We start from the raw sequence: 24573 nt of genomic DNA, 5'->3' as shown, positions 1-24573 counted from the left end.
ACGGACCCAAATGCCCACCAGCTCAATTAATGAAGCATAGATCAATTAGTATTGTTTTCTTTACCAACTAAATAGAAATATATTTCTAAATATATCTCATTGGACCTTGGGGATATATCTGGTGTTCAATTGTAAGGCTTGTGCAAAATTCATTTTCAGGTAGTTAGATCAACAGGGTGAGAATGAGAATTCCTGACTCTGTCTTCTGCTAGCTCTGATAGCAGAAGCAACATTTACCCATTTGGAGGTGTGTTTTTTTTTTTCCCTTTATTTTAATAAGTTTCTTAGGATAACCTACTTGAAAAGATCCCAGTGATTTCTTTGTGATTGCTTATGATAGTATTTTAATTACTTATTTCTCATGAGTATTCTTTTCTCATTGTGAAAGTCTTTGTGATCGCATTTCAAAGTACATTTTTAAATATTTTATATTTTTAAATATCAGTGACAAAATACGGTACTTTAAAAATTGAATTAAAAATTTAAAGCCAGCATTAGACTGATTGGAAACAAATTTTCGAGTGCTTTCAAAATTTGTTTGGGACTGATTACTAAATCACAGATGGAAAAGTAAAAAGTTTTGGTTATCCTTGACATTTCAAGAGGGAAAGAAAACAGAAAAGGAAAATCATTATAGCTGTCTCGGAAGAAATTGCTTCCAAATTGTTGTCTCTCAGCTATCCCAGATGGCTTTACTGTTTTTTAGTGGAATTGATGGTATTTTAAAAAGACCTGAAGAAAATAGATGAGGTGTTTCTTTCCTGATGTCCCAGAAGGTGGATGAAGGAAAAGAATATCTTTCAAGAATTGTCTGTTTTAAGTATATTGGCCTCTTGTACCACCTCATTGACAGCATCCGTGACATGGTATCTTCATACTCTAATTTTTCAGTGGTGAGAAACATGCTTCATGAGTATATTAGTGGAAATAGTATATATCCTAGGCAAGAAAGTTAGTTGAAACATGTTACAAATGTCTTATGTTCTAGTCAAAAATACATATATATGCATATATAATTTGTGTACATTATATTCAAATAATAATAAAGCTATACCTATAATTACATATAGGATTTGTGTATACGGTGCATATACATATGCATACATGTATACGTGTGTGTGTGTGTTTAAAATAGTCCTTAGAGCAGCTCTATGAAATGAATTTTATTCCTATTTTACTGATGAGGAAACACGTCCAAGAGAAAGGCAAGATACTCAGGATCCCGAAGTCAGAAGAGAACATGATCAAACTTCGAGGCTGTGCTCTGAATCACCCCACAACCTTGTAGCATGTTTGCGAAACATGCCGTATTCGATTTTCACCGTGGCTTCGACATCAGTTGTATAGCCTTAGATTTAAGCCAAAACTGCAGGCAAACTCAGGCTTTTTTGTGGTGGTGGTTCGCAAACTGGGTGTACGGAATATCTGCTATCAGAAGAGCTAGAACTTATAGAAAAAAGTGGCCTCTCAAGGCATGATAGGCTTGTCTTTGTTACAACATAGGATTTTCATTTGACAGCCTCCTTATCACATTTTCATAAGAATTTTGAAAACGATTTCGATTTGTCGAGGCTTCAAATGGGTCACAGCAGTGGACTGCATGTAGGCCTCCTCTGTGTCAACCTGTAGAAAGCCTTTCACTCTCATTCTTTTCATCACATGTAGCTGTGCTGTGCTGTGCTTTGTCTCTCAGTGGAGTCTGACTCTTTGTGGCCCCGTGGACTGCAGCCCGCCAGCTCCTCTGTCCATGGGATTCTCCAGGCTGGAATACTGGAGTGGGTTGCCATGCCCTCCTTCAGGGGCTTTTCCCAACCCGGGGACCGAACCCACATCTCTAATGTCTCTGCATTGGTAGGTGGGTTCTTGACCACTAACGCCACCTGAGAAGCCCAATGCTTTTTGCAGCCTTAATAAAGATTCATTCTCTGATCCCCTTCTCCCCAGCCCACAGTCATGCCCCTTAATTCTTCCGAGGAAATTTTGTTAATGACACTCTAGTTCCTGACTCAGCTAGCCACTTCCCTGAGCCCCAGACTCATAGCTTCATTGTATATTAATGCAGTAAACAGCATAGTTCCTCATATCCTCCACACACAGCTGGGGCAGATGGTTTCACTGTTGTCTCATTCAAACAGGACACAACCCCCAAATTTTGCGGGTTCTTGCCAGAGATGGTGTACTGCAGGAGCCTCTTTTCCAGCCAACACTGTCTATGGGTGAGGGGAAGGACACTGGGAATCAGTGCTTCAGCGGGAATCAAAGCAGAGATCTATAGGTGTGTCCAGGGAAGGCTTGGAGGTGGCTGGGGACGGCATTCTGGCTTAGAATGCCATATGGTATGATGTGTTCCCGTGAGACCAGACACGTTGTATCATCTGCTCTCCACTCCCAACAGAAGTTCTGCAAACCTGTGGCATTAGCAGAGCATCATGGTGCTGGTGTATACTTTGTTCTCATAAGCCACTCTTGGACAAATAAAATTTTAAGAAGTGTTTATTGCTTTTCCCTTCTCTTTCCTCATTATCTCACAAGAGCAAAACTACTTCTACATGCTCTGCACTCTGCTGGGACATTTTCTCTAATCCCCTCAGCACCTCTGTGAAGAGAACCTGCTGTGGCTCTTTTCTGGATGAAACTCTTAGGGCTCAAATTCAGGAGACTTGTTCCATCAATATCTAGTAAGTAGCAGACCCAGTATTCAAACACAGGACTCTTGGACTCCAAAGCCTTTGTTCCTAACAGTTCCCCTCTAGAATATCTGGCTGAGTGAGCATAACCACAGTTAGTCAACAGCAACCTGCATGACATTGCAGGTTCCAGGGCAGGGGTGGGATGTGCTGATGGTTGCAGGCTACATTTATTTACACGTGGGTGTTTTAGTTTGTTTGGTTTTTGTTTTCATGATTAGGTCAGACTTTTCTAACAGAATCTTGTTGGAGCCTTGTTCCCGGAAAGCTTTCATGTTGCAGGATGATGATTCTGTTCACTTTTTTTTTTTCCTTATTTAAAGACTATTGGGAGTGATTCATTTTGGTGGTGCTAGTGATAAAGAATTCACCTGCCAATGCAGGAGACGTGGGTTTGGTCCCTGAGTCAGGAAGATCCCCTGGAGGAGAAAATGACAACCCACTTAAGTATTCTTGCCAGGAGAATCCTGTGGACAAAGGAGCTTGCTGGGCTACAGCCCATGGGGTTGCAAAGAGTCAGACACAACTGTGTCTGAGCAGCAGCATTTTGTACAAAACAGCAGTCATCCTTGAAAGAAAACATGTCTGCACAGAAATTTGAGCTGCGTGGCTGGACTGGGCTGGAGATCTGTAGGTTGTCTTTCTGGGTTTGGTGAAATGGCTTAAAAAATTCTTATTGGTATTTCTGGGTCAGACAACAGAAGCATGCCAATCCTATTTTAGGTCATAGAGTGCCTGTTTGAGAAATGTGGAAAGCTTAGAGGTATTTCTTGCTCTTGACTTGTATATAAGTTACTTCCAAATTGATGGGTCCTTAGTATCGTCATCCCTTAGGGATGCACTGTTGTCTCAGTTGTGGCATTGGGTCTAACTTTGTATTTACCTTGTAGTCTGTTCAGACCACTGGGCCAAGGGAAAAAAGAGGGCGGAGCACAAATAATTGAAAAAAAATTCATTCATATGTCCTGATGCTGGAAATCTGTGACAAACATCTCCCTCATCCCCTCCTTCCCCCCTAGAAAAGATGGCTTGGTGGATCAACAGAGGAATGGAAAAGATAGGTGATAGAGCACATTTTAAAAACCTGTTAATCATAAAACCACTGAGTGACTGAACTGAACTGAATCCTAAAGCCTAGACAGTGGTTATCCGGGTGTTCACCATACAGTTCTTCCAACTTTGCTGTAAGTTTGCAATTTTTCATAACAGAATATTGGAGGGAACAAAGAGGAAATGTGATAATTCTTCACTGTAGAGCTGTGATCTTAGTTTCAGAAAATATATCGATTCAGAAGATGTAAATAAGCAATAAGGCTTTCCTTAAGCAGTTTCTAATTTTTGGTTTGTTTAAACTGGCAGTTACCTGGAGCTGCTACTGAAGAATCCAAAATCGGCAGGTATAGTAGGGTGAAATATTTGCAAGTCCCATGATACAATATTAGTATTAATACTGATGACCAAGCCCTTGTCTCATGCCAAGCCCCAACTAGGCATCTTTATTAAGTCTTTTATTTATTTCTAATAACAGTACTAAAGATGTGGGTACCATTGCATCTGTTTTATAGATGAAAATCTGGGCTTAGGGAAGTCAAAAGCATGCTTGCTGTTCAAGGTCACACGTCGGTGAGGTGGTGTCAGGATTCAGACCTGACGAGGTCAACCTCAAGGCCGGCACTATTCCCCCTGGATCCTCGCTGCTCAAAGTGTGATACACTCAGCAGCCCCTCATCTCACCGGGAACCCCTTCAAAATGCAGGCGATTCAGCCCTGCCCCCAACCTGCAGAGCTAGAATCTGCATTTGAACAAGCCCTCCAGCTGTTTTGTATGCGTGTCAGGCTGAGCTTTGTCCCCAGCCACCCTCTGGAAATGTGGGACTGTGTCTTTATTTTCCCTCTGCTGTTAACACAGGACACCTTTGAAAAATATGAAAGTGTTCATTGCTCAGTCATGTCCGACTCTTTGCGACCCCATGAACTGTAACCCACCAGGATCCTCTGTCCATGGGATTCTCCAGGCAAGAATACTGGAGTGAGTAGCCATTCCCTTCTCCAGGGGATCTTCCTGACCCAGGGATCAAACCGCAGTCTCCTGCATTGCAGGCAGATTCTTCACCATCTGAGCCACGGGAGAAGCCCACAGGACACCTTAGGGTCAGTGAAAATTAGAATTTCTTTTGCTTCAGAACTGACGCTGCAGCACTGAGCCTGGCCAGCTCTGTTCTTAGAAGCCTCAGAGAGAAGGCAGTGAACCAAAGCATAGAATAGGCATCTAGAACCCCGAGTTTATCCCAGCTCTGCCCCTCATTATCCCCTGGGTGACCCTCAGATCTCCACTCTTGTCTGTGATTCCATCCCGACCAAAGGGGGACATCAGTTCTGGATATGCCTGCCTAGCAGAAAGGTCACAGTGCCTTTAGAAGTAAAAAGAAATAGAACCAGAACAGATGAAAGTGTTTTTATCCTTATAGTCGTGTGTGGGTCCTTTGACTGAGGGCCATCAGCCTTGTGGCTGTTTCATTCTTGCTAACTGAGGTTTGCATGGCTGATATGACTGTTGGGTCAAGTGTTCACGAGTTACGGTTCCAGGAATATCCTTACTGGAACCCTCTCTGTGTTCCATCTAAGAAGAGGACCTTCTCTGAGACAAGTAAAAACACACACTGGCTCGAACAGAGTCCACCACCCTCCCCTACATCAGTGCAAAGTTCAAAGCTTAGCAGTAGAGACCAGTCACTGATCACTTACTGGGAGTATCGTACCCATCTCTTTACATACACTATTTCACCCTGAGAAGGAGGCATCCCCATTTTACAGATTGGCCTGAAAGTGAGTCCCTGGTTGTTTGTTGTTGCTCAGTTACTAAGTCGTGTCTGACTTTTTTGCGACCCCATGGTCTGTAACCCTCGGGGCTCCTCTGTCCATGAAATTCTCCAGGCAAGAATACTGGCGTGGGTTGCCATTTGCTTTTCCAGGGGATCTTCCCAACCCAGAGATCAAACCCTCATCTCCTGCATTGCAGGCATATTCTTTACCTCTGAGCCATCAGGGAAGCCAACTCTTAAATAGGAGGGTTAGAAAAATGTTGCTTTCAATCAGATGTAATTTACCAGAAAACAATCACATAGAAATTACAAAATCTCAAAGTTGCACTGTTTGAAACAACTTTAATTTTTCTACCAGTGATTGCCTAGGACTCTAGAAAAAGCAAAGATGACAGGTCACTAGTGGCTGAAAGTAGCTTCTGATTTTTCACCCTGAGCTAAAGAGCAGGTACTCTGGTGCCCCTCACTGTGTATGTCTTTGGTGTTTTCTGCCCCATGAGCTGGAAAAGAAGATGAAATGAGAATCAAGGAGCCATTTTGGAAAATACTTTAAGAGAATCTAAAGTATGTTCTCTTCTGCAGGGTGTTTTCAGTGAAAAAAAATAGTCTTATTGTGATTTGTATCTTTGTGAAAGTATTGTATTGTGAAAGTATCTTTGATAGCACAGAAGTGGTCTTGTTTCTATATTATGCTTTAGTCTTAGGAGGAGATGTGCTTTTCTTGGCTAAACCTCTGATGATGAAGAATCCATTTCTTATCTCTATGTTTCGATGTCCTCTTTATGGATGGAGTTCTTGGTGTGCTGGAACTCACATCCTGGTTCTCGCTCATTGGCACTCAGGGAAGTGGGGGGGATCCATCTGTAGGGTTCCCAGGAGCCCATTCCTTCTCTTTGGTAACAGGCAACAGCAGAGTTGTTCCCTGTAGAGAATCAATCAGAGAGAAATGGTGACTTGAAATCTCTCTTCCGCCCCATCCCTGAAGTGAAGTGAAGTGAAGTGAAGTCGCTCAGTCGTGTCTGACTCTTTGCGAGCCCATGGGCTGTAGCCTACCAGGCTCCTCTGTCCATGGGATTTTCCAGGCAATAGTCCTGGAGTGGATTGCCATTTCCTTCTCCGGGGGATCTTCCCAATCCAGGGAGCGAACCCGGGTCTCCCACACTGTAGACAGACGCTTTACAGTCTGAGCCACTGCACCCCTACTTCTCCATTTATACACAGGGTTCCTCAATACGCATGTGAGTATGGGAGGTCAGGTCAACTAATCCTCAATACACATGTGAGTATGGGAGGTGAGGTCAGAGTTGGGACCATGAACACTTCGGGATTTGGGCATCAATAGAAGGCAGAGGTCAGGAGAACTGGCTCAGATTGGCCTGAAAGTAAGTCCCCGAATCTACCAGGAAATACACCTACCAACATTTACTGGTAGATGAGAAGAAACCTACTTCTCCAAGTTTCAATTTCCTCTTCTGCTAACTAAAGGCTATTATCTATTAGACAACTATTACATGGGCTTCCCTGGCTTAGCAGTAAGAATCTGCCTGCAACGCAGAAGACACAGGTTTGATCCTTGGGTCAGAAAGATCCCCTGAAGAAGAACCCACTCCAGTATTCTTGCCTAGGAAATCCCATGGACAGAGGAGCCTGGCAGGCTACAGTCCACGGAGACACGAAAGAGTCGGACATAACTTAGCAACTGAACAGCAATAACAACAAAATGGCTTGCAAAAACCTAACTGAGTCTATTTCTTCTAGAATACTTCAGTAGTTTTCTCCTCATTGTGCATTCAGAGTCCAAAGAGTTATAATACTGACCTTTGCCCTCATTCTCTCCCCACTACTGGATTTATTTTGTTGTTACATTGTGTAAAGGGCTGGTTATCAAGGACAGAAAATGGACGAATATGGTGGACATAAAAAGCACATGAAGACTTAGAGATGGAAAGTGCCAACCCTTTCCAAAGAAAAGTCTAGATAACAGGCTACAAGACTGTGCAGCTTTCATGAGAAAAGTAGAGAAAACAATTTCCCTCGGTGCTTGCCACAGAAAGGAAGAAAAAGGACCTGGAGGACGAATAAACGTATCTAAAAAACATAAAAGATGAATTGATGGGAAGGACTTGGGTGACCACTGCAGGGGCAATAGGTGGAAAAAGTCAGGCTGTTTAAAAACAAAATAATAAACCATGAAAAAGAATGGAGCAAATAGTCATGGAAAAAAAGTGAGATCACAGAAAAACTTTCAAGAGTGGCCTGGAAAAAAAATAAGACTTTATGCGTTGAACACGAAGACTCTATTCGTACCACCTGTGGAGAGTAATTGGCATTGGCTGACTGGAGGGGTTTGTTTTGCCTTCTTGGCAGGAGCTGAATTGTTATGTTAATATTCCGTTGGCTAAGTGTGAAGTATTGACTTTGAATAGAAAAGGGTTTGCAGAAGGGAAAATTCCCAGCCTGGGGTTTTCACTTTCACCGAAGAACTCTTCAGGAGCTTCAGACTCCCTACTCAGATTCTAAAAAATAATTAGTATCATGACAGGCATCTCCAGCATGGTGTGAAAATGAATACCGTTTCCGCTAGGACCTTCTCCCCAAGGTGGTTTACAGGCAGAGTGTATCCTAAGATTTAGACCGAGGAACCCATCTGGGGCCAAGGGCAGACCCCTTGGATCGTACAGCATCACAGCACAGCTCCCAGCATCCACCTTTCTGCATTTTCCTGGACTCTCCCTTCTCCATTAATACTGGCCTCTCCTTAGAGGTCTCTGTGCTGACTTGGGTCTTCATATATTTTAATTATCTTGAACAGAGTGAGGCCAGAACCCTAGGGTTGTTGTTCAGTTACTAAGTCATGTCCAACCCTTTGTGACCCCATGAATTGCATGCAGCCTGCCAGGCTTCCTTGTCCTTCACTATGTCTTGGAGTTTGCTCAAATTCATGTCCATTGAGACAGTGATGCTATCTAACCATCTCATCCTCTGTTGCCCCCTCTCCTCCTGCCTTCCGTCTTTCCCAGCGTCAGGGTCTTTTCCAATGAGTCGGCTCTTCCCATCAGGTTGCCAAAGTATTGGAGCTTCAGCTTCAGCATCAGTCCTTCCAATGAATAATCAGGGTTAATTTCCTTTAGGATTGACTGGTTTGATATCCTTGTTGTCCAAGGGACTCTCAAGAGTCTTCTCCAACACCACAGTTTGAAAGCATCAATTCTTTGGAGCTCAGCCTTCTTTATGGGTACTCGAGTTAAAATGGCCTAATAGTTAATGCATGATTCAAATGTGTCTGTGTGTTTTTTTAATTTAAGAACTATTGAGTCATTTGTTTGGATTTTTTTTTTCCTTTTTAGGAAGCAGTGTCTCTCTGAATTCCCAGGACCACCTACAGAATGAATTTTGTCAAGGTCTATGCTGTCCTGATGTCTAATTCCAGCTAGGTGCTGGTGAAATCTAAAAGTTTGAACTAACTTACACTAATTTGTGATTGACTCATGACCCCTTAAAAGTTGCAGTCTTTAGGACTGCAAAAATAGATTTCTTCTTTAATTGCAAATGAGCCTATAGCGGCAAATGACCTCACACCTCTTCCACCCACCCGCCTCTGTTACCACCTTCCTCAGGTTGATGCCTCAGTTCACAGCATCTTTCCTCACTTCCACTCCTCCTTACACAGGTTTTTCAAAAAGTGTGACTTTTTTTCTTTCATGGCAGTGAAACAAGAATTCGGTTGAAATACCACATAATTAAACCCCATGAGTTAACCACAAGGTTTATAAATCTAATAAAGAAAATCCATGTAAATAATATAAAAGTTTGTGAGCCAGAGATTTTAATTGAACCATTTACTCCCCAGGAGCAAATTAGTCAGCCAGAGCTATAAAAACTCATTAGATCACTAAAATTTCATTCGGGCAACCACTTTACATTCCAGAATTTTTTCTGGGCCTCATTTCAGCATACAGTATCATATCTAAGTAGTATCTAGTTCAAGAATTTTCAAACTATGTTTCTAGCAAATGTTGATATCCACAACATGGTCTAAGATTTAACATTGCTAAAAACTGAACAATGACAGATTTCTTCCATAAAAAAGATGTTCTTTTATGTAATTGTTTCCAACTTTACCACGTCAATACTTCAGTATAGATGATAAATTCTAGTTGACTCCAATGTAAGGGCCCTTAGTTAACATTTAAAGTGTCCTCTTCGGGAATCCACACTCAAGAAGTTCATTAGCAGAAGTTCCCTAAGAGAGACCACACCACAGAGGTAATTAATACAAAGCCTTTTAATATCACTGTACTTACCTCAAGGAAATGACAACCCACTCAAGTATTCTTGCCTGGGAAATTCCATAAACAGAGGAGCCTGGCAGGCTATAGTCCATGGGGTTGCAAGTAGTTGGACACAACTGAGTGTGCACACACCATACTTACCCCAAGTGTTAATAATTAGCATAGGTTGTATCAGAGATCATGCTTAATTGAGAAAAAGGATGATGTTTAAGTAATGGACAGATAGAAAGTACATATGAGCCCCTCTGCACTCCCACAAGTAGAAAGTGAAAAGTGAAAGTGAAGTCGTTCAGTCGTGTCTGACTCTTTGCAACCCTATGGACGGTAGCCTACCGTGCTCCTCCGTCCATGGGATTTTCCAGGCAAGAGTACTGGAGTGGGTTGCCATTCCTTCTCCAGAGGATCTTCCTGACCCAGGGATTGAACCTGGATATCCCATATTGTAGTCAGGTGCATTACTGTCTGAGCCACCAGGGAAGTCCCCACAGTAGTTCAGTTCAGTTCAGTTCAGTCACTCAGTCGTGTCCAACTCTTTGCGATTCCATGAATGGCAGCACACCAGGCCTCCCTGTCCATCACCAACTCCCGGAGTTCACTCAGACTTGCGTCCATCGAGTCAGTGATGCCATCCAGCCATCTCATCCTTGGTCGTCCCCTTCTCCTCCTGCCCTCAATCCCTCCCAGCATCAGAGTCTTTTCCAGTGAGTCAACTCTTCACATGAAGTGGCCAAAGTACTGGAGTTTCAGCTTTCGCATCATTCCTTCCAAAGAAATCCCAGGACTGATCTCCTTCCGAATAGACTGGTTGGATCTCCTTGCAGTCCAAGGGACTCTCAAGAGTCTTCTCCAACACCACACTTCAAAAGCATCAATTCTTCAGTGCTCAGCCTTCTTCACAGTCCAACTCTCACATCCATACATGACCACTGGAAAAACCATAGCCTTGACTAGACAGACCTTAGTCGGCAAAGTAATGTCTCTGCTTTTGAATATGCTATCTAGGTTGCTCATAACTTTTCTTCCAAGGAGTAAGCGTCTTTTAATTTCATGGCTGCAGTCACCATCTGCAGTGATTTTGGAGCTCAAAGAAATAAAGTCTGACACTGTTTCCACTGTTTCCTCATCTATTTCCCATGAAGTGATGGGACCGGATGCCATGATCTTCGTTTTCTGAATGTTGAGCTTTAAGCCAACTTTTCCGCTCTCCTCTTTCACTTTCATCAAGAGGCTTTTTAGTTCCTCTTCACTTTCTTCCATAAGGGTGGTGTCATCTGCATATCTGAGGTTATTGATATTTCTCCCGGCAATCTTGATTCCAGCTTGTGTTTCTTCCAGTCCAGCATTTCTCATGATGTACTCTGCATAGAAGTTAAATAAGCAGGGTGACAATATACAGCCTTGACATACTCCTTTTCCTATTTGGAACCAGTCTGTTGTTCCATATCCAGTTCTAACTGTTGCTTCCTGACCTGCATACAGATTTCTCAAGAGGCAGGTTAGGTGGTCTGGTATTCCCCTCTCACTCAGAATTTTCCACCATTTATTGTGATCAGTCAAAGGCTTTGGCATAGCCAATAAAGCAGAAATAGATGTTTTTTTGGAACTCTCTTGCTTTTTCCATGATCCAGCGGATGTTGGCAATTTGATCTCTGGTTCCTCTGCGTTTTCTAAAACCAGCTTGAACATCAGGGAGTTCACGGTTCACGTATTGCTGAAGCCTGGCTTGGAGAATTTTGAGCATTACTTTACTAGCATGTGAGATGAGTGCAATTGTGTGGTAGTTTGAGCATTCTTTGGGATTGGAATGAAAACTCCGCAAGTAGGGTATGTATCAATACCAGCCGGGGAATGGCCAGTGAAAGAAACCACTCTAGGTGTTTCAGGCAGGAGTGGATGTAACCCAGGGATTTGAAGTTTCACAGACCTGTTAGATCTGGGGAAATGAAGGTCAGAGAAGCTCCTTTGTAGAATTCAGGAGTTGAGGAAGTGCATGGATCAAACATCAGGGCAGCTTATGATCTGCCATTAGTGAGTGAGGTTGAGAGGAATGCCAGGAAGCCAGTCCCCATATCTCACATATAGACAGCAGAAAGGCATGTTCCTGGCTGCAGCTGCCAATGGGAAACGTGGTTTATCTCTCCCTTTTACCTTCTCACTGACTATAAGCCAGAGCTTCTGCTAGCAGGACAGTTTTTTGATTTGTTTGGTTGGTTGGTTCATTGGTTGGTTGCGCTGGGTCTTCTTTGCTGTGTGGACTTTCTCTACTGCAGTGAGCAGGGGCTATTCTTTGTTGCGGTGCATGACCACCTCATTGCGGCGACTTTTCTTGTTGCAGAGCACAGGCCCTAGAGCTCAGGCTTAGTAGTTGTGCCATCCAGGCTTAGTTGCTCCATGCTCTGTGGAATCTTCCTGGATCAAAAATTGATCCTGTGTCTCCTGCATTGACAAGTGGATTCTTTACCACTAGATCACCAGGGAAGTCTGCAGGTGAGTTTTTGAAATGTAGTTTCCTGGCTTCTAGCCCCACCTAAAAAAGGAGAATCTTAAAAAGTAAAGATGATTTTGCTTATTCACAAGCATTATCAGGCACAGAGTGTAAGAATCTGGCCAGCCCAGTGATGGAGAGGAAGGAATTTTCCTTTACCCTTCTAGATACTTTTGGCTGGTCTAAGAATTAAATTGGCTTGACATGAGACAGATTAAGAGAAGAAAAACAAACGTTTAACAACATGTATACATGAGAGGGACTCGGGAAAAAATGAGTAATTCCCTGAAATGGCAAAAGCATCACTCATTTTAAATATCATTCTCAGCTAAGACAAAGAGAACACTGGGGGTTAGTCATTTGGGTCTTCAGAGGGGAGGAAGGCGATTGACATGGAGATGGAAAAGCAAAGGTTTGGTAAATGTTTACTGGGCCAGGCAGAAACAGTGGGACATAGAGCAGACACTGATCTTTAGGCCCTGTCTAGAGTTTCCCCACCACACCTGCCTATATTACTAGCAGGTATCGCTGGTGATATCTCTGCTCCTAAAAAGGCCCTCTGTCTGTATCTGTTTAGGCACTTATTGTTTTCAGCTCAAAATAAATCTGTGATTATGAAAATGGTCTGTATTTTACACTGTCCAATATGGAAGCCACTCGCACCAAGTGACTAGGGCAATTGAAGAATTTTATTTTTATTTAATTTAATTTTTTTTATTTTAAAATTTATTTATTTACTTTGGCTGTGCTGGATATTTCTTGCTGCGTGGGCTTTTGTCTAGCTAACGAGTGGGGGCTACTCTCTAGTCGTGTTGAATGGGCTTCTCACTGCAACGGCTTCTCTTGTTTCAGAGCACGGCTTTAGGACATGCAGGCTTCAGTGGTTTCGGCACGTGGACTCAGTAGCTGCGGGCTTAGTTGCCCGCCGCCCCCTGGCGTGTGGAATCTTCCTGGACCAGGGATGGAAGCTGTGTCCCCTGTACTGGCAGGCAGATCCTTACCCACTGGACCATCAGGGAAGTCCAACTTTTATTTAATTTTAATTAACTTAAATTTAAACTTAACTAGCTACAAGTAGCTCATGGCTACAGGATGGGGCAGTACAGGTCTAGCACTCTTGACCCCAGTGCCCTCTCCCATTCCATTTAGTGGAAGATACTGTCTGATTTGACGAAAGATGTCCCTGATCCTGCTATCTGAATATTTGTTGTATTTACTATGTGTTGAAGGTACTTGTTAGAGTGATTCTCTGATGGAATTGGAGGGAGGGTTTCACTGCATTTAGAGAATTGGTCATCTGATTGTTCTTTGTCCCAGCCTGCTAATAAACAACCGTTGTAGAGTTCGCTGAATTTGGTCTGAGACTTGCTTCTGCCTTAATGGACAATGGTAGCGAGGTGTCTGGAGGCCAGATATCCCCCTACAGAACCTAGTCATTGCAACGACTGCTTAGCCTAGTGAGTTTGCAGCTTGCACTTTTTTCCCCAGAAATGTTTCCCAAATCTTCAGACTCTGCAGTATCTTTTCTGTCAGCACACATTAGCAGATAACAAAACAAAGACTCCATAAATATTAAGAGTAAAATCCAGATAAGCTAGTTACCCTCCACAGAATCATTTTTTAATGTGAGCATATGCTCATGGTATTTTATTTTTAAAAAATTCTTACACCTAACAGATTTCTTATGTACAAAATTGTTTCTAATTTGTATGGTTGAATCTACATTTTGTAGTTTTACAAAGACAGCCCAATATTCTACAAAAGAATTCTGACTGCCATGTGTTGTCCTATTTGGGGAATGATAGTCCTTCCATACATAGGCACTAAGAAAGCTTCCCTCGATTTAGTCTCCCAAATTAAGGGATCGTTATATTGTATGGAAACGGCTTGTTTCATGAACACCTGACCGATATTTTTCTGCCATACTGAAAGAACATTAGCAAATGAGACTGTTTATTTGTTTGCCTATCAGATTAAGGGAATACTCATCATTTAAATGTTATTGTTCTTTGCTTTTCTTACTCTTGAACATTTTCTATCCAACTGCATTTTTGCGTATGTCATCATTTAAAAATTACTCACCCAGATTTCAGAAAGTGACAGTACTTATTAAGAACTGACTCTCATGGAAATGATGCCACATTATTTATTCAACACTCAGGGAATTCAGTGTACACAAACTTTGGCCTCCTCATTAATTCTCTGTTTACCTGATGGCAGATAACGCTAGCTTAGAGTTGTCTACAGAATACAGTAAAATTTATCCTAAGGCAAAAAGCCTAAGGAAACCGGCCACTGAGGCATTTGCTGAGTCAGTAAACCTTGTATTATTGCTTGCTGAATTATTCTTCGGCCTCAGCATCATTCATATCTATACCGTTGCATACAGGTCCTGGAGTGTGTGATTTGCAGCTACAGTGATTCTTTGCAGGCATTTGCTAGGATCACGGCCCTTCTATTAGATGCTCGTCTGACTGTGGTCCAAGGGCCAGGCCAGAAGGAGGGCCAGCAAGGTGGGAAATGTGTATACGTTTCTGGGGGGTATCTCTCCAGAGAGTTTGGCATGGAGTTTGGGGGAGGTGGGTAGAAAGTAGCTCCTCCTTAGATGTCTGTGAGGAAACAGATGGTTTGCCTGGTTACAACTACGCAAGTCACCTACCAAGGGTAGAGGAGAAGCAGAAGGGGGACAGGAAGAGACTCAATCCACAAATACTGAAGGTTCCTTGAGATGCCCTGGGGGACCCCGGCATTCTGGCTATGCATTAGCACATTAACTGTTTTCTTATTTAGGAGCTTCCCTCATTTAGTGTCTTTTTACCCACAGTCCTGCAGACAGTCAGACTGTGTGTACAGATGATGTTTATTTATTTGGCCGCATTAGGTCTTAGTTGTAGTATGGGGGGATGTTCATTGTGGCACACAGACTCTCTAGTTGCAGTGCACAAGCTTCATTTCTCCATGTCCTATGAGATTTTAGTTCCCCAACCAGGGATCAAACCCGCCTCCCCTGCGTTACAAGGCAGATTCTTAACCACTGGACCACCAAGGAAGTCCCACGAGTGATGTTTATACCTGTTGACTGACATAACAAAATGATACTTTCAGATCAGCCCTCTGTTTCAATTGGTCAGTGCTTCCCTGGTAGCTCAGACTGTAACGCGTCTGCCTACAATGCGGGAGACCTGGTTTCAATCCCTGGGTCGGGAAGGTCTCCTGGAGAAGGAAATGGCAACCCACTCCAGTATTCTTGCCTGGAAAATCCCATGGACTGGGGAGCCTGGTAGGCCACAGTCCATAGTTGCAAAGACTCAGACACGACTGAGCAACTTCACTTTCACTTTCTTTCACTCAGTCTCATTCATTTTCTTGTAAGACCGTATTAGGCTTTGATGCAACACCAAAGACTCACTAATCAGTGACTCTGAATGAGTCGCTAAAGACTGGCTCAGAGTAAGCTGCCATGATAACCTGACTTATATGAAAATAAATCCATCACTTGCCTCAGTTGAATTAGCAAACCTGCTGCAAGAAGCACTGAGATCCCAATCAGCGGCCGTCTTCTTAAGTATTTCCAGGACACGTGAACACTTGATGATTCTCACCTTCTCAAAAGAACACGAGAGCCGTGGCCCAGTTCACGAGTTCAATCAATGTGCCTAAGTGGTGCGTGAAAATCTTTATATCCTCTCTGCCCTGGGTAAAAATTGATGATGCTGAAACATTCTGTTTTGATTCTTAAATTGGAAGAAAAGATCTGATGAATGATGAAGCATAACCGATGAGGTCTTTTGCTGGCACTCGAATTACTTGTTTACATGGATTGATGGTGGAATTGGTCTGGCTTTTTACAAGAGTGGTTAAAAAGCGCTTCTGGATTGTAGTTCCTAAACAGGATTTGCGAGGCTTTTAATGCTTTAAAAGGCAGAGTTGGAAGCAGACTGAGCTGTCTATCAGGGTTGTTCTTTTTCTTCCCTCTCCTTTTAAGCAGACTTGAAGTTGTTCTTGGGGTTAAATTGACCTTAGATTGCTAAAGGGAGCTTGGTTGGTGCTTTCACAAAAGCAGACCCTATGTTCCTTTGTCATATTGCTGATATTGATCTTTTGTCCCTGGTACCTTTATCTTGGGCTCCAGAAGGACATTGCTAAAGCCTTCTCATTTTTTGTCTTTGCAGGCTTGTTGATCGGTGCTGGCTGCGCCCTCTACCCTCTGGGCTGGGATAGCGAGGAAGTCCGGCAGACTTGTGGCTACATTTCTGGCCAGTTCGATCTGGGTAAGTTCTCTTCATGGGTAGTACTCCTCTTAGAAGAGAATGTCTCTGATCTTCCACAGAAACAAAAGATGGAAAAGGGACGGGAAAGAAAAACACATCCCAGGATTGGAGCCAGCAAACATGTGTATAACGCAATACACATACGTTCATTCCTCCAGGTGAAGAGCTGTTTATCATGTGGGCTTCCCTGGTGGCTTAGACGGTAAAGAATCTGGCTGCAATGCAGGAGACCCAGGTGTGATTTCTGAGTCAGAAAGACCCCCTGAAGAAGGGAATGGCAACCCACTCCAGTATTCTTGCCTGGAGAATCCCATGGACAGAGCAGCCTGGAAGGCTACAGTCCATGGGGTCGCAAAGAGTTAGACATGACTGAGCGACTCACAGTTACTTATAATGTACCATGGGAAGGTCTGCACTATGTGAAGACCTGTAGATACAAAGAAAAGGAATGGTCCATGCTCTGCTGAGTTTGTATTCATTGATTAATTTATTCAAAATCACATATTTATGAGTCATTGCATGCACTAAAAATAACTCTGCCTGTGGAATTCACTGTCTGAGAAGACAAAACAAACACTGTTATCAAGAAAATGACAGTCAGGGCTGAGGAATCAAATAAAGCAATTTCACTCCAGGGTAAATATAATGTGAAAGAGATGGGAAGGGAGCTGAGTCTTGAACAAAGTGATGCCTGTGGATTATCTGGTGGTGGACAGAAGCATGATGCAGGCAAGGAGTCAAGTTAAGCACAGCACAGGGAGGGGGAGGGGGAGGGGGTAAGGAAAGCCCACCCAGGGACCATAGAGAGCCAAGGAGCAGGGAGAGGTCTGGTTAAGTAGGTCCCCATTCACACCTCGCTGAAGGACTCATGAACTTTTCTGTGTGCTGATCAGAACATTTCAGGTACGTCTCATTGTAGAGACATTCTACTTAATTCAGTTCAGTTCAGTTCAGTCGCTCAGTCGTGTCCAACTCTTTGCGACCCCATGAATCGCATCATGCCAGGCCTCCTTGTCCATCACCAACTCCCAGAGTTCACTCAAACTCATGTCCATCAAGTCGGTGATGCCATCCAGCCATCTCATCCTCTGTCTTCCCCTTCTCCTCCTGCCCCGAATCCCTCCTAGCATCAGGGTCTTTTCCAATGAGTCAGATCTTCGCATGAGGTGGCCAAAGTATTGGAGTTTCAGCTTCAGCATCAGTCCTACCAATGAACACCCAGGACTGATCTCCTTTAGAATGGACTGATTGGATCTCCTTGCAGTCCAAAGGACTCTCAAGAGTCTTCTCCAACGCCACAGTTCAAAAGCATCAATTCTTCGGCGCTCAGCTTTCTTTATAGTCCAACTCTCACATCCACACGTGACCACTGGAAAAACCATAGCCTTGACTAGAGGGACCTTTGTTGGCAAAGTAACATCTCTGCTTTTTAATATGCTATGTAGGTTGGTTATAGCAACTTATAAAAATGTTGTCCATAATACAACATGATTTGCACCATTGTAACTTGTGATGGTTAGCAAATACTTGATTGAGAAACCTACAGTTACTTAACCACTTGTTGACTTCTTTCTAGGTGGATATTTTGTCTGTTTCAGTTTCTGTTAGTTTGAAACATCTTGGAAGAAGTAGTTTAATGAAGAAAAGTCTTCTCTTGACTGAATTATTTTCTTAGGATGTTTTTCTAGAATTGGTGATAACTAGATTGACAATTATGAGTCCATAAAACACTTATTGCCAAATGATAGCCAACTTATTTTTCCCTAATATATGGATTGACAGATTTTTTTGGACAATGAGCACATAGTGAGTCACTAACTCAAACAACCTCTGCTTTTCACATTAATTTTTTCTAAGAAGAAAAATCTCAATGGAATTGGTCTTACAGCAGTATTACTACAATCCAAGTGATTGAAAACTTTTTATGTTAGAACTTTTTTTTTCCCTTAAAAAAAAAAAAAGGTGACTTCTCTGGCAGTCCAGCAGTTAAGACTCCATGCTCCCACTGCAAGGTCTGGGAGTTCAATCCCTGGTCAGGGAACTAATATCCTGCATGCTGCTTGGTACAAGAATTTATAGGACAAAAATTCTGTTGAATACTAAGAAAAATGGGCAGATGTGATATCATGTAACATGTCTGTGAATTTGAAAATGAAGCAGTTTTTGTTTGATTCAATGGATGACAAACACCTGCTTCCCTCTGGGGAATACTACTGGCTCTTTGGGTGGAGGAGATGGTGCTTGAAATACCACCCAATTTGCATGGGTAAAAAATAAGAGATTTCTGCTTGCCCATCCTTCCCTCATTGGAGGCGACATTGTCCTGAGTCTAGAGGAGTTAGTGATGGCCATGAATGCAGAGAAGGGAAAAATGCAGGCACAAAGTTAACTGCTAGCCTTTCCTTTTTTCTTTTCCCCAAACGCAAACCGTATCCAAGGGAGATATTTCAGTACAGTGTTTAGCATCTTTCTTTCTCTAGTATTTGAGGAATTCTTCGCTGTTTCACCTGGGCCTCAACTTGGTGAGAACCCTGTTCTTGCTGGTGTCTAGCTGGTGTGTATTGTGTTATTAATTAGCAGATTGTAATGAAATACAGATCCCATTTTGTAATTTTTGCTACCATGCCCCAGGATCTTACATCTTTACAACACTGAGGATTAAAATTCTGAATCTTAAACTTAAAGTGAAAAACAAAACACTTGACTCTTTACTAGTAATAATAATTTCTTATGTTATAAACTTCTTTGGAAGGAATGATGCTAAAGTTGAAACTCCAGTACTTTGGCCACCTCATACGAAGAGTTGACTCATTGGAAAAGACTCTGATGCTGGGAGGGATTGGGGGCAGGAGGAGAAGAGGACAGAGGATGAGATGGCTGGATGGCATCACTGACTTGATGGACGTGAGTCTGAGTGAACTCCTGGAGTTGGTGATGGACAGGGAGGCCTGGTGTGCTGCGATTCATGGGGTCGCAAAGAGTCAGATACGACTGAGCGACTGAACTGAACTGAACTGAAAGCCATTTTAGCAATCTCAAAATTACAGAATGTGTATGACTTAGGGAACTCAAACCGGGACTCTGTAACAACCTAGAGGGATGGGAAAGAGTGGGAGATGGGAAGGAGGTTTAAGAGGGAAGGGACATATGTACACCTATGGCTGATTCATGTTGATTATGGCAAAGATGAAACCAATATCATAAAGCAATTATCCTTCAATTAAATATAAATTAAATCTTAAAAATTACAGCATGGTTTTAACTTCGGTCCTTTTATTTTTAAATTTCTTTTAGATTGGATGATGAGAAAAAAACAAAAACAAAACCTGGCATTAGCTACAGAGAAAATGAGTTCTGGGTCCCTGAAAGAAGTATTTCGGGTTTATCGAGTTTCATTTCTCCAGGTTACTATTATTTTTGCAGACTCTGTGATCTTTTCTTCCAAAAGGAAACCTGAAGACATACTATGGCATAGAGATGCCATCATACTTATTCCACCTAACTCACTCCGTTTTCTGCCTTTATGAAAGTATTCCTGTTTCCCGGAACACTGATGAGGGCTAAACTTCAGTGAGTGAGTGAAATCACAGATTCTGGAGCACCCGGGGAGGGACCCGAGAGCTGGGTTAGGAGCCACCCCTGGCATGCGGAGCGTGAACATAATCTGTCAGGATGGCTCTGATGCCCACTTTTAGTGGCTTACATACTGCTTGCCAGGGCCACACCCTGTCTCTACTGCTTCTGCGAATCAGAGCTTGTTCCTGCTCCTGTCCATAGACAGCATGTGGAAGCGTCTTTCCTCCCAAGGGTTGGGAAGTGTGGATGTTTTTAAGGTTCACAGCCTCCTTATTGTGGAATATAGGTCAGTTTCTTGGCATGCCATGACTGAACTGTGATTACTCTCTTTCGAGCATGTCCCGAAAGAAATCAGCACTTTTGTTCCCACTTTGGCAGATTGTTTAAGGAGTGCATTCACTCAGTTATTCAACCAAAGAATATTTATCGGATGCTTCCAGTGTGCTAGGCCCTGGGCTGGGTGCTGGGCACATGGCATCAAAAAGGAATTTAAAAAGACAGTATTTACTCCCCTCGTGGATTTCCCCAGTGACTCAGCAGTGATGAGTCAGCCTGCAATGCAGGAAACATGGGTTCAGTCCCTGGGCTGAGAAGAATCCCTGGAGAAGGAAATGGCAACCCACTCCAGTATTCTTGCCTGGAAAATCCCATAGACAGAGGAGCCTGGCAGATAACAGTTCATTGGGTCACAGAGTCAGACACGACTGAGCACAATGGCATTTGTAAGTGGAAGATGAGGCTAAGAAGAGAAAAGGCATCTCAGCCTCTGGCTTTTGTCAGATTTTGGTGCCCTATGCTCCTTCCATCATGGAGTCTATGGTTATGGCTGTGCATGCGTGCTCAGTTGCTAAGCCATATCCATCTCTTTGTGACCCCATGGACTGTAGCCTGCCAGTCTCCTCTGTCCATGGGATTTCCCAGATAAGAATACTGGAGTGGGTTGCCATTTCCTCCTCTCGGGAATGTTCTCAACCCACGAATTGAACCTGCATCCCCTGCATTGGCAGGCAGATTCTTTACCACTGAACCACATGAGAAGCCCATGGGCAGAGGGTCAGTAATGGTTTATATCTCTTGCACTGTTTCATTTCTCTTGAAAATTGATAAAGACAATCATCATGGTTGCCACTTGTACAGCACAAACCTTTTACGACCTTCTGTCCACAACCATGGGCTCAGCAATGGTTAAAGCTATGCAATTGATGACCATGATGAGTCTCTTTATTAATTTTTAAAAGAAACAAAACATTACAAGTGATAATAATACATCGTGTTGCACAGCATCTTCATGTAATAAAAGCCCAGTAGTTGTTAGCTATTATTATTCACATTTTTTGTACCATTTTTAATGAATACTTGCTGATGATCTCTATTCTTCCTTTATATTCCATAACAGCAAGTTGGGATTTACACACTAAGCATAAGGGCTTTAACATCAGGTTGTCCAATTGATTTAATTCATGCCTCAGAGATATTTTCATCCACCAAAGACTTTTTCTAATTATATCCTTATGATCAAAAGGAGTGTTTCAATTAATTTATCTTGCTAATTTGCCAAGTAAATTTGAGTAATTATTGCTTTCATTTTGCTATTTAATTTGATTAAGAAGCCATCATGTTTCCTGTTCTTGAAATTATGCTCTCAGCTTCTCAAGAGTAGTACCATCAACTCAGAAAACTTGGAGCCTCACGATTTCAGAAAAGATGGCAGTGTTTTCCAAATTTTCACTCCAGTGAAGAGATCTCTTCTGCAGTCTGAGCAATGACCATCCCACATCTCTTTGAGCTCTTTGACTCCTGACTGGTGTTTTCTCTCCTCTCAGATCGAACTGCACTTAAAAAAAAAAAAAAAGATTGGCATGTGTGGGGAGGTCAGCAGGCCAAAATGGGAACGAAAATAGAAAATTTCTTTTTTGAGCTGTCTCAAGCTCAGTGTTAGTGGGTACTTGTGAAGCTGAGTGACCCAGTTTTTCTGATGTGCACATAGAAGCCTCTACTTTTGCACTCAATAACAGGAGAAGCTGCTGTCGGCTTCTGTGGCACTGAATAAAACAAACATCCCTTTGGCCAGAAGTGAGACGACTCCTTTGATTTATGTGGACTTTTGAGGCTGCAGACAAGGCTGAGCCTCTGCCCAGGGACTGCAGGCATCTGAGGTGTGTGTGAGCCATGCTGGCCTGCTGGGTCATCCCAGAGAGTGGCAGGCAGCATCTGTCGCTCTGTTCAGGAAGAGACCCCTAACACTTGATGTGTTTATGTTCATTCAGTTCAGTCCAGTTCAGTTCAGTCACTCAGTCATGTCCCACTCTTTGGAACCCCATGGGCTGCAGCACGCCATGCTTCCCTGTCCATCATCAACTCCCGGAGCTTGCTCAAACTCATGTCTATTGAGTCAGTGATGCCTTCCAACCATCTCATCCTCTGTCGTCCCCTTCCCCTCCTGCCTTCAATTTTTCCCAGCATCAGGGTCTTTTCCAGTGAGTCAGTTCTTCACATCAGGTGGCCAGAGTATTGGAGCTTCAGCATCAGTCCTTCCAATGAATATTCAGGACTGATTTCCTTTAGGATTGACTGGTTTGATATCCTTGTGGTCCAAGGGACTCTCAAGAGTTTTGAACACCACAGTTCAAAAGCATCAATTCTTTAGTGCTCAGCTTTCTTAATGGTCCGATTCTCACATCCATACTTGCTTACTGGAAAAATGATGGCTTTGACTAGAAGGGCGTTTATCGGCAAAATAATGTCTCTGCTTTTTAATATGCTGTCTAGGTTTGTCATAGCCAAGGAGCAAGCGTCTTTTAATTTCATGGCTGCAATCACCATCTGCAATGATTTTGGAGCCCAGGAAAATAAAGTCTGTGACTCTTTCCATTGTTTCCCCATCTATTTGCCATGAAGTAATGGGACTGGACGCTATGATCTTCATTTTTTGAATGTTGAGTTTTAAGCCAGCTTTTTCACTCTTCTCTTTTGCTTCATCAAGAGGCCGTTTAGTTCCTCTTCACTTTTCGCCATAAGAGTGGTGTTGTCTGCATATCTGAGGTTATTTATATTTTCCCCTGCTTGGTCATTGCTTAAAGGTAATCAATGCTCTCATTATGAGACTGCTCTTTGGGGGACTGGTTAGTGGTAAGGTGTTGCATGTGTATTGATATTTAGCCAGAGTTCAAGTCTTTAAAGCAGCAATAATTTCCACCTCCTCCAAGGCTATTATCTGGAACTCCTCCAAACTCTTGACACTCAAGTCCTAATCACTGGCAGTCACTTAGAACAGGGGTCTCCAACTTCCAGGATCTCATGCCTGATGATTTTAGGTGAAAGTGATGTAATAATAATAAGATGCACAATAAATGTAGTGCTCTTGAAACATCCTGAACCCATCCCCCTCCAACCTAGTCCCTGGAAAACTTGTATTTCATGAAACCAACCCCTGATGTCAAAAACACTGGGGACCACTGACTTAGAAGGTCCAGCATGAGCCTATATTCCTTCACTCAGGTCTAGTGCCAGAGGGTGGCAGAGAGAAGCCATTCATCTTCTGTGAGTTAAGCTGAGACCCAAACTGAGTAGGCCCAGAGGGACCCATGGGAACATTCTGGAAGGTGATGCTGCAAAGGATAGCTGGAAACTTCCACAGACAGAAGAAGTCCAACTTGGCTGGTGCTAAAGTGATGGAGCAAAATGTCCTGGCACCTCCGAGGGAAGAACAATCAGCTTTGCAGTAGCCTCTGCCTTCTTAGGGGCCCTTTTTCCAGAGATGAAGGATTTTTCACTTTCATCTCAGAAAATGGGGAGAATCTATTCATTTCAGGGGCATGCATTCAACCCGTCCATTTCTGGGCCCTAGCAACAACATTAGCGCATAAACATTTCCACTTTGGGCTTCCCTGGTGGCTCAGATGGTAAATAATCTGCCTGCAATGCGAGAGACCCAGGTTTGATCCCTGGGTCGGGGAGATCACCTGGAGAAGGGAAAGGCTACTCACTCCAGTATTCTTGCATGGAGAATTCCATGGACAGAGGAGTCTGGTGGGCTACAGTCCATGGGATCACAAAGAGTCAGAGACAACTGAGCGACTAACACATACACATACACATACACATCTCCACTTTTAAGTATAGCTTTAGTAAATGCCTCTAGACTTGCTTTAGGGAAAAGTGCCCCCATTCTGTATAATCCTAGATCCAATTCTATCTGCTTTCCTAAACCATCTTTGTACGTTCCTCTGGGACAGGATTTTTGCAACATTGCTACCTATGTCAGTTTGACAGTTCATAGCAGTATTCAATAGATGTATTTATTCAACGAGTATGTATTAAGCACATTCTAGGTACCCAAAGTTGTGCCATATACTTAGAATAAAATTATGAATTAGGTAGATAGGATTCTTACCTGCTTGTCACGTATCTACTGTCTACTAAATGGTTCAAAAAAGAGAG

General features: G+C 42.9%; 1 protein-coding gene across 3 annotated transcripts in view; it reads left to right on the top strand.

The window, feature by feature from the left end:
* LHFP (lipoma HMGIC fusion partner) overlaps positions 1-24573 on the top strand; it is a 235289-nt gene that overhangs the window by 192415 nt on the left and 18301 nt on the right. For 2 of the 3 annotated variants that reach the window (XM_018056682.1, XM_018056683.1), the window contains exon 3: positions 16459-16557. In XM_018056682.1, the coding sequence (XP_017912171.1) occupies positions 16459-16557 (99 nt within the window). Of the gene's footprint in view, positions 1-16458; positions 17009-24573 lie in introns of those variants that run through there. The other variant, XM_018056681.1, reaches the window with a different exon arrangement.

The sequence above is a fragment of the Capra hircus genome, chromosome 12 (assembly GCF_001704415.2).
Source record: "Capra hircus breed San Clemente chromosome 12, ASM170441v1, whole genome shotgun sequence".
In the NCBI taxonomy this organism is placed as follows: domain Eukaryota; kingdom Metazoa; phylum Chordata; class Mammalia; order Artiodactyla; family Bovidae; genus Capra; species Capra hircus.
The sequence above is the reverse complement of the archived record's forward strand: the minus strand, read 5'-3'. Positions and strand labels throughout refer to the sequence as shown.